At 42.0% G+C, this 10,757-nt stretch overlaps 1 protein-coding gene across 1 annotated transcript in view; it reads left to right on the forward strand.

The window, feature by feature from the left end:
- Positions 1-10,757, forward strand: part of CRTC3 (CREB regulated transcription coactivator 3) — a 199,847-nt gene that overhangs the window by 134,754 nt on the left and 54,336 nt on the right. Inside the window, exon 6 of the mRNA XM_006885211.1 lies at positions 9,555-9,616. Within this exon, the coding sequence (XP_006885273.1) occupies positions 9,555-9,616 (62 nt within the window). The remainder of the gene's footprint in view (positions 1-9,554; positions 9,617-10,757) is intronic.

A 10,757-nucleotide genomic window follows, 5' to 3' on the forward strand; every position in this document is an offset into this window, starting at 1 on the left:
TTTTGTGTGAGTGTACCGTCAAATTAGATCTGACTGGTACAGGAAGAGATTGTCCCTCCTTCCCCGGCAGAGCATCTGGTGGATTTGAACCGTGCACCTCTGGCATTGTAGTTGCAGCTCCTTACCACTAGGCCACCAGAGCTCCCCTTGCAAATATATTTTTAAAAAATATATAATTGGCAAGTATCTTGTCTGATGGACCATATGAGAGAGAGAAAAAAGTTTAATATCTTCATTAAAAGCAATGCCAGGAACGAGCTACAGAACAGGCAGTCAATTACTCACATGCAAGTTCAAACTGAACCTGAAGAAAACAAAAACAACTTGACGAGAGCCAAAAAGGGGACCTTGAAAATATCCCACCTGATTTACTGTTTAAAACATCAGATTTTTTTTTTTTAAAATACCCTTTGAATTCTTTTCACTTCTCTTATTTCATTTCCTTTTTATTTTTTAATGACTTTCTTTTCTTCATGTATGATATGTCCTTGATTTTATCTCACAAGTCATAATTTATAAAGAAAACAAGATCATTAAAAAGGTAAGAAAGAAAGACTAAAATGAATGTCAGAAAATATTCTAAAATTGTTCTTAAATGGAGAGAAGTTAAATAAAAAAGAAGGATGAAGTAAGAGAGGTGACTAGAGATTGCTGAGGGCAGCTCAGACTAAGCAAAGTATTAGAACAAAATGTGTGAAGACCTGGATTTAGAAAAGCAAAAGAAAAGAATATGCTATGAATTTCTTAAGCTGAAAGGACTGAAGAACAAATTCAAGTCTCCAGTTGCAATATCGAAGGATCCTAATGACAAAATACTGAAGGGACTCAGAAAGCATCAAAAGAAGATGGAAGGAAAACACAGACTCTTTGTACTAAAAAGAACTTGTTGACATGGAATCATTTCAGGAAATAGCATTTGATCAATAACCAGTGGTACTAATGGAAGAAGTCCAAGCTTCACTGACGTCATTGGCAAAAATGAAGACTCTAGGAATTTAAGGAATATCAATTGAGATGTCAAACAAATGCATCCCTGGACATGTTCATTTGTCCGTGCCAAGAAATTAGGAAGACAGCTACCTGGTCAGCTGACTGGAAGAGATCCATCTTTGTCCACATTCCAAAAAAAGATGGTCCAATAGAATATAGAAATTACCTCACAAAATCATTATTATCCAGTCACCCATTATTATTAAATGCATCTTGGTGACATGTTCGATCGATTTCTAACTGCAGATCCTGTGTTCTGTCTCCCTAACTTTTAAATCTGTATACAGAACAAATCATTTGGCAAGTGGGACTTTATGAGGAAAAATGTGGCGTCAGGATTGGAGGAACACTCATCAACAACCTACATTATGCAGATGACACAACTTTGCCTGCTGAAGACCTGAAGCTTTTGCTTCAGAAGGTCAAGGACTGTCGTCTTCAATGTGAATTGAAGCTCAACATCAGAAAGATAAGGATTCTCACCACTTGGCCAGTTGGCAGCACTATGGTAGATGGAGTAGAGATTGAGTTTCTTAACAATTTCAGCATGCTCAGCTCCACAATCAACATGCAGCCAGGAAATAAAAAGATAAATTGCATTAGGAAAGTCTGCTGTCAGGGACCTCTCTAAAGTGCTAAAGAGAAATGATGTCAGTCTTGGGACTAAGGTGTGCCTGAGCCATGCCGTGGTCTTCACAGTTACTTGCTATTCATTAGAGAGCTGGATAGTGCCTAATTATTACATAAGAAGAGTTCATGTGATACTAGAGAAGGTATTGAGCATACCATGGCAACCAAGAGAACAAACATACCTATCTTGAAGAGGGTGAAACCAAGTTTCTCCTGGAGGCAAGGCTTTTGAAGCTCCATCTCACACACTTTAGGCACATAGCCAGGGAAGATCAGTCCTCAGAGAGGGACACCGTGCTTGCAAGGGTGGAGGGACAGCACAGAAGAGGAAGACCCTGGATGAGACGGATTGAGATAGTACATAGGGCATTGGGGGTAGGTGTGTCAAAGTCAGTGAGACTGACAGGGTTCAGAGGTGTTGTACATAGGGTCACTGTGAGTCACAGTTTACTCAATGGCAAATAACATCATTAACATCACAAGCAAGTAAAATCTTGCAGAAGATAATGAAAAGATATCTGGGACAGTACATTGGCTTCCAGAAGTTCAAGCTGGTTCACAAAAGACTATGGAATGAGAGATATTGTTGCAGAGGTCAGATCGATCTTGGTTGAGAGCACAGAATACCAGAAAGATGTTTACTAGGGTGTTTTTGTCAATGCAAACACATTCAGCTATGTGGACCATAATAAATTATGGATAACATTGAGAATGATGATAATTGTGTTTACATGAAACTAGTAACAAAGATCCAAACAGAACAAGGGAACAGTCATGGTGTACAATTAGGAAAGGTATGTGTTACAGTTGTGTCCTTTCTCCATACCTATTCAGTCTGTATGCTGAGCAAATCATTGGAAAAGTTGGACTGTATGAGCAAGAAGGTAATATTAGGAGGAAGACTCATCTACAACCTACATTATGTAGATGACACAACTCTGCTTCCAGATATTGAAGAAAACTTAAAGCAGTTACTGAAGATTAAAGACTACACAGCCTTCAGTTTGGATTACATCTCAACATCAAGAAAACAAAAATCTTCACCACTGGACCAGTATATAGTATTGTGATAGATGGAGAAAAGATTGAAATTGTCCATGAGCTCACTTGATTTAGTTCCAGAACCAACCATGGTAACAGCAATAAAGAAGGCCAAAGATGTATTTCATTGAGAAAAATCTGTTGCCCAGGGACCTCTCCAAAGTGCTAAAAATAAAGTTGAAAGACCAAGAGGCACTTGATTCAAACTATGGTGTTTTGACTTGCTTCATATATTTGTCATGAGTTCTGATGGCTTAGTGGTAAGGAATTGCACTGCCAACACAAAGGTACGCAGTTCAAATCCACCAGCTGCTCCCTGGAAGAAAGATGGGCAGTCAACTCCAATGTGATTTTACTTCTTCTGAAAACCTACTGGAGGGTCAGTTATGGGTCAATTCCAAGTCAGTGGTACACAAGAACCTATGTTTGTGAAAGTTGGACAATGACCAAGGAAGACCAAAGAAGCCTTTGAATTGTGGTTCTGATGAAGACTGTTGACTATATCATAGACTGCTGAAGAACAAGCAAGTCTGTCTTGGAGGTCATGCAGCCAGGGTAGTCCTTAGAGGCAAAGCTCTTGAAACTTCATCTCATATACTTTGTAAATATTGTCACAAGGCATCAGTCCTTGGAAAAAGGCATCATTCTTGGAAAACTAGACTGCCATCAAAAGGGACAAAGTCTGGCACTGAGATGGATTGATACAGTGATTGTGAGCTTGAGGATGGTGGCTTGTGCAGGATAGGGCAAGGTTTTGATCTCTTGTTCATGGGATCACCTTGAGTTGTGGTCAACTCAATGGCACCTAACAGTAACACCTAAAAATATGTAACTTTTTTGAGAGAGAAAAAAAAGTTGGAAAATTCCCAAATTTTATTTCCAATGAGATTTGAGAGTACTGCCCTCTAGGAAACCAGAGTGGCCCGTCAGGCGGAGATGCCCTAAGAGCCTTCACATTACTGGGGTCAGCCTTCCTGTGCTTCTTCATATCACAATGACATTAATACTTTAGGACCTTCGCTTACAGAAGATTATTTCCTTAAAATGGTTTTCTAAAAATGCCTCCAAAAAAAAAAGGCCTCAATGGCCAATTAAATTTGAGAAACTATATTTTTTTGTCCCTTTTCAAAACTCCAGGGTATATATTACGACACTGAGAAGGCCTACAGATAGGAATCTTTTTATCTGTAACCCTGAGTTTCCAAAATTTATTTTATTACAATGCCTGATTTTTACCTAATGTCCATTACCATCCATTTTGGAGGCCTAAGAAATACTGGCCTTTAGAATTTTAAAGGAAAAAAATATTATTACTTTAAAGTTTCACAGCCTGTTTACCACACATGTGGCTGAAGGAAATGAGATGATGTTCTTAACAATTAAAGACCTTATTCATGAAATCCTTGAAAACTTGACTTAGAAATCAAGATGTAGTTGGAGGCCCTTGAAGAAACACTTGAGAAATTAGAAAGGGACCCGGGTAAGTGTGATCTGTTTACATACTGATCTGACCTCAGAACTATTGATGAGAAGATTCCTAGGCAACTTGGCCACCAGCATGGAAGGAAGGTGACAGAGTTTCAGAGGGTAGGAGAGAAAGTGGCTACCTCTGGAAAATAGTTCCTGAACCTCCCCCCGGGTGTGCTTACCACAGGGGTACAGGAAATCAAAAGAAGAACCTCAACCCAACACCCACACACACACACACCTCCGCCTGCTCTCCAGTCCGCTGGCTGTACAGAAGAAAGCAGGGTGGGACTTGTTTTTAGCTTCTGTGGCTCAGTACCCCACCCAATGGTAAAGGGGCCAACAGATGGCCTCTCTTATCAACAGAAGAGCTACTCCCCTTCCTCGAGGGGAAGCGTGAGTAAGAACTGTATCCTCTAATACTTCCTGAGTTAGCCTCATGTAGTGGATTGAGTCAGAATGTGAAGAGAAGGATTTTCCTCTTTAGAACTGGAGGGTTGGGTGGAGATGACTGAGATTTCTAACTTGAGCACCCCTGAGTGCATGATGGTGCCACGTGGACTGTAAGAACAGTAGGAGACAGGGTCTGTAATTGCTTGGATTTTAGGTGGAATCTGAAGTATAGTGTGTAGCATGCAGGGCTGTTAACTGAAAGGTCAGCAGTTTGAATCCACTCACCATTCCGCTGGAGAAAGATTAGCAGTCTCCTCCCATAAAAGATGTACAGCCTTTGGAAACCCAGTGGAGAGAGGCTGTGAATCCAGGTTAACCTGATGAAAGAGCAGGATTCTGTTGGGGAGTTACTTGATGAAGAAGTGGAGTTGTTGTGTTCTGTCTTGTCAGAACTGACCCATAGCTGGCCCTCTAGCGGGTTTTCAGAGGCAGTTAATCCCACGGGAGGAGATTGCTCATCCTTCGGAGCAGCTGGTGGATTTGATCCACATGCCTTCAGGATTACAGCACAGCTTATTACCACTAGGCCACCAGAGTTCCCACAGAAGTGAAGTAAGCAGTTGGAAATAATGGACTTCTGGGAACTGGAGATACAGATTTGAGAGTTACTAGACTATGGGTACAGAGCTCTGCTGGTGCAGTTTAGGCTCCTAAACCAAAAGGTTTGTGGTTCAAACCCATCAGCTGCTCCAAAGGAGAAAGAAGAGGCAGTTCTGCTCTGTCCTGCACAGCCACTGTGGGTTTGGATGCCACAGACATAGGATTGTCCAAGTCAGCATGGGAAGCAGGGTTCTCACCCTTCAACATCATGGCTGGGGCTCTGTGTGCCCTGAGGCATCTTCCTCTTTGAGTCCCGCACCCTCTCTTCCTGATATCCACCAATCCTGAGTCTTCTCCCTGGCACCCCTTTGAGAATCCCTTTTCTACAATGCCTGCAAGGGCTGAGGGGCTGTGAGGCCTCAGGATTGAAAGGCCTAGGAGGGGGAGGAGGCAACACGGGAACCTGACCGGGGATCGTAGTACAGACCTCACGATAGGGGGGAGGGGGAGGTTATTTTTGAGAGTATATTTCCACCATTGCAGTGACTCCTTCCTCATTTATCTCTATTATTATCTCTTCTAGCGTGGGAAATCTTCCTTGAACCAAAAGCTAGGCTTAACTGACAGAGGGAGATAATGGAGGAGGAGCTAGGCTGGCTTCCCCGAAACCCTGTAGCCTGAAGTGCTCTCATGTTTGTAGAATGCTGGCTAGCAGCTGGCTCTGCAGAAGTGCTTGTTGAGTTCAACTGGTAGGTCCAAGTTTATAACAATTAGTGGTGTCTTCCACCATTCTAGAGTGTTCTACAGGACGTAGAGTGTTGTGGAGTAATTAAAGTGTCTGGGGCAAAGTTTCCTGACATCGTCAAAAGAATAGCAACAAAGAAAATAAATAGAGGTTTTTCTAAGTTTTCCTTCTAGTGAAATTAATTGTGAGCTTAAAACAATCGTGATTTTCTCAGTGCCAGTAGTTCTTGGGTTTTAAAGCACTCGTTAAAGGCTGCTGGTAATAGCAGTCATGTCAGCTCCCACTAACAGTGACATTATAAATTAATTAGATGAGACAGTGAGAATTATGAAGCATGTCTTTTCAACTTCAGATACCCCAGTGTAATCATATTAAACATTTTGGAAATGAGCTTCACTTTCACATTAGTATTTGTTCATTGTTCATATCACACCACCACATTCTAATTTGTTTACCAGTATTATATAATTGGACTTAACAACATCTGTGAAAGGATGATAGTGTAGTGAAGTTGAGAGAAGGTGTTAACTGCTGCTTCATGGACAGAGTTCATCAAATCTTATAGGAGAAACATAACCACAAGTGACAAGGCTCACTCCTCCCTCTTAGCCATTTTGCCACCTGAATCCCGATATCCTTCTGCTCTCAAAGGGCTTCCTTTTTCTCTATCACCTTTTCCTCTTCTGTCACCTACTGTGATCTGTTCTAATCTGTACTTCACATATATTCTGTCTCATAGTTAATGTTACAGAAACATCGCTCTTTTGAAAGCATGTCCATTTTATATTATTGTCTCAAGTTCATATAGAGAAATAAAGTAACTAGATGTGATGAAGAAACTTAATGCCCTAGGATAGGACACTTGTAATCTGAATGCTTCTCCTGTCAAAAGAAACACTTGGTAATAAATTGCCAGCAGCTCTTCAGCACCCACCTTTCACTGATTCCAGGTTCTGTATTCATCTGCCAGCCCAGGCCAAGCCTGCATGAGAAGACCCCCCTCCACCAAAGCTCCCATTTCCTCCAGAGCTGCTGCTTTTATTCCCTCCAGCTTTCTTCTTCCTTGGAAACGCTGGGTACAGCAGGTTTAAGCTGTGGGCTTGACTCCAGCTTTCCTGCACCAGCTATCTGACCTTGGGTTTCTTAACTCTTTTAGAATTGACCTTCAGTTTCTTCAGCTGTAAAAATGCTGAGGAGATAGTCTACTTCCCAGAGTGTACCTGCCTGGCACAGGCTTGGCACATAGTAGGTGCTGTGATGCCCATTTGTTCTCATGTCTGCTGTTCTGACGTCTGTCACTGGTGGCGTAGTCTGTAGCATGATACTTTCCTAATCAAAAGGCGTACATCTCCAGCAGTTCAAACCCACCCGTAACTCCAAGGAGAAAGTTGAGCAGTTTCCTCCCATTGAGATTTATAGTCTCAGAAACCCAGCAGAGGGTCACTGTGTGCTAGAACCTGCTTGAGAGTGACTTCGAGTTTTGGTTTTTTGTTTTGTTTTTTTAAATTTTTATTGTATTATTTTTACGTGTGCCATCAAATCAGATCTGACTGGTACAGGAGGAGATTGCCCCTCCTTCTCCAGCAGAGCATCTGGAGGATTTGAACTGCGTACCTCTGGGATTACAGTGCAGCTTCTTGCCACTAGACCACCAGAGCTCCCTGACTTTGAGTTTGTAATGCCCATCTTAAGGAGCCCTCATGGCACAATGGTTAAAGCATTCTTCTGGGGATGTATATCTTCTGTTTTCTTTTTTGTTCTTTCCTAAGAAACAGGTTTTGATCAAAAGTATTATTAGTAATTGCCAAAATTTTATTTCAATGAATTTGTAATATCAAACCACCTCACTTCTGTGGAATCAGTGCCTGACCCATGACGATCCCATGGGACACAGCAGAACCAGCACAGGATTTTCAGAACTGTGAATCTTTGAAGAAGCAGAAGGCCTCGGCTCCCTCCATTGGTGCAGCTAGTGGATTTGAACCACCAGCCTTTTGGTTAGCAGCTGAATGCCTTAACCACTGTGTCACCACAGCTCCTTAATCAGCAATACAGGAGGCAAAAAAGAATGGGATTGATTTCAGCCTTCACGTAGGCTGGAGGAGGGAAGGAAACTGGGGTAAGCAACAGCATGTGTTTGTAGCCCACGGTCAACCAGAATGGAAAGAAGAGCCGGAGGGTGTGCTGTGGCCAAGTGGCAGGGTCCCTTAAATGCAGGTCAAGAAAAGGTGGGCTCTGCCTTTTTGGGCCCAAGAGAATCATGGACGAGAATATAACCACGAGTGGCAAGGCTCAGTCCTCCCTAGTGATTTTGGCAACTGAATTCTGATATTCTTCAGCTCTCAAAGGGGCTTCTTTTTTCTCTATCATCTTTAAATATGATAAAAAGTGTTTTAAGAATGCTATTATTGTCAGATGCCATCAGATTGACGGCAGCTCATAGTGACCTGATAAATAGCACCATCAGAACCCTGCCCTATCCTGCCGCATCCGCACCATCAGTGATAGGCTCAAGTCCTTTGTTACAGTCTCTGTGTAAGTCCGTCTTGCTGAAGCTCATCCTCACTTTCTCTGACTCCACTTTTCCCAATATGATGTCTTCATGCACGGACTAGCCCCTCTTGACATCATTCCCAAAGTATGTGAGGTGAAGCTTCACCATTAGACGAGTACCCTCGCTGCATTTCTTCCAGGAAAGACTTGTTGATTTCTTTGGCAGTCCATGGAATATTCAACACTCTTCTCCATCACCACATCTAAAAGTGTTCCATTCTTCTCTTGTCATCCTTGGTCATTGTCCAACTTTCAGATGCACAGGAAGTAGTTGAAAATACCATGCCTTGTTTCAGGAGCGCATAAGACCACTATAGCACCTCAGAAGACTACTGCTTTCTAAAACTTCCATCAAAGTGACATTAACCAAAGCGGCTCCACTGCCTGCCCTGGAGATACAGTCTCAGTGATACTGTATGAACCCCTGGATGTAGCTCCTTGGCTTCCAGGGACTATATATATAAAACAGAGCCCCTGCTGGCTCCAGCAAGTTTATAGTTTCCCACAAATCTAATGTTGCACTCTTGATCGTGACAATAACTTTCCTCAATTTGAGGGGGGGAATATATAAATATATATATAGTGTCTGTATCTCTGGGGTACTTTCCTCTGGGGTGACTCCATGCTCATACGGGCTTCCTCCAAAGGGAGAACCCCAAGCTCACGACGTCTTTGGACTCACATCCTCAACTAGGGACACTCTTTTTTGTCCCCTCCTAGCAGTCTTCTTGGTCCAGCATGGGCTGTAAACCCTCCTGAGCCAGTCACGGATTGCAGGGAGATGTGGTACAAGGATGGGAAATTCTTAGTCTGGGCCCCTCCTGTGGGGAACAGAGGCCATCACAGAATGACAGCCTTATCAGCTCTGGGTGAGGGCCAGTTCTTGAAAACAAAAGGTGCTGGCAGACAAAAGGGAGTAAAAAAAAAAAGATGACACCGCATGTGACTTATACAAGGACACTGGTTGAAAGATAGACAGAGGGAGGAAGCTGGTAAGAGGATGCATGGAGGGAGAACATGGGTAGAGAGATGAAGATAAAGCCACTCAGTTACTTAAGGCTCCCTGATTTTAACTTCTTTATTCTGTTTCTTCAGCATTCCTTTAATTTTCTATTTCCTTTACTAAAAATTCTACTTCGATGGTGGTTCTTTTGGAGCCAATTATTCCTCACCACCTCTGGATGAGAGCTGGCCAAGGTAAGCTGCCACCGTGGACAAGACATGATGGGCTGTGTTACCTTGTATGGTTTTGCTTTTTTTTTATCCATCTTGAATATTATCTTAGAGATTTCACATAAAAACATAGAGGACTTCCCCCTTTCCTTGAAAACTTTATTCTTTCCACATATACGCTTGTATGAAAGTCTAAAATGAAAAGTTCTTTAAATCAATCTAGCTCTCCAGATGTTAAAAATATACAGAAACCTATTTAGACCACTGTTATCAATAGAATATCCCAGTTTAGTATTGTGGTATTTGTGACATGGAAAAAGAAACTATTTTTTCTCAGATTGTCTTAGCTACTGAAAGGAGCAGGAAACTCTTAGAATGGTTATGTGTGCAATGAAGCGTATTTAGGGCCTCTTTGAAAAAATATTCAAAATGCTTTACTCACTGGTAGGATATAAACTTTGCTAAATGAGACGGCTTCATCTGTTGTATGATATAGCACTCAAAGCACTAAGCCAGATGTAAGGAGCCTTGGTAGTTAAGTGGTTAAAGCATGTACCTGCTAGCCAAAAGGCTGAATGTTCCAACAGGCTGAGTGCTCTTGGGAGGATGACAACGCAGCCTTCTTCTGTAAAGATATATGGCCTTGGACATTCAATTGGGGGCCATTTGACTCCATCGTAGAAGATTGTCAAGAGTCAGAGTCAGCTTAACAGCAGCTGATTTGTTGGTTGGTAAATCAGCTTGAGGAGACAGTTGAAATGTAGCTACTGAAAACAACAAAAAAACCCCAACCTCTTTACTCCTTATCCATGTGAAGTCATTCTCTGGGCAGGTACCTATTATGGATAATACAGCTAGACCTAGAAAAGGCTTTAAATTATATAACAACTGACCTCTACCCAAAGATGGTCTTCGGCTCTCCTAAGAACTAATATAGGATGTAAGGTTGTATGATAAATGCAGTGTTTTGTTTTAAACCATAAAGGGCATCTCCACAGTGAACTCTCCTAATCTTTACCCAAGAAGAGCATCTCCTGCTTTCCAGACGGACTTGTATTTTCATATTCTAGACAGTTGATGAACCAGAGCTTCATATACTACATAGCCCTCTCCGTGGCTACAGGAATATAAATTTTCACATCCAGGATTGCCTGCGTGCTCCCTG

The sequence above is a fragment of the Elephantulus edwardii genome, unplaced genomic scaffold (genome assembly GCF_000299155.1).
Source record: "Elephantulus edwardii isolate Elephantulus edwardi_28Jun2011 unplaced genomic scaffold, EleEdw1.0 scaffold00041, whole genome shotgun sequence".
In the NCBI taxonomy this organism is placed as follows: Eukaryota; Metazoa; Chordata; class Mammalia; order Macroscelidea; family Macroscelididae; genus Elephantulus; species Elephantulus edwardii.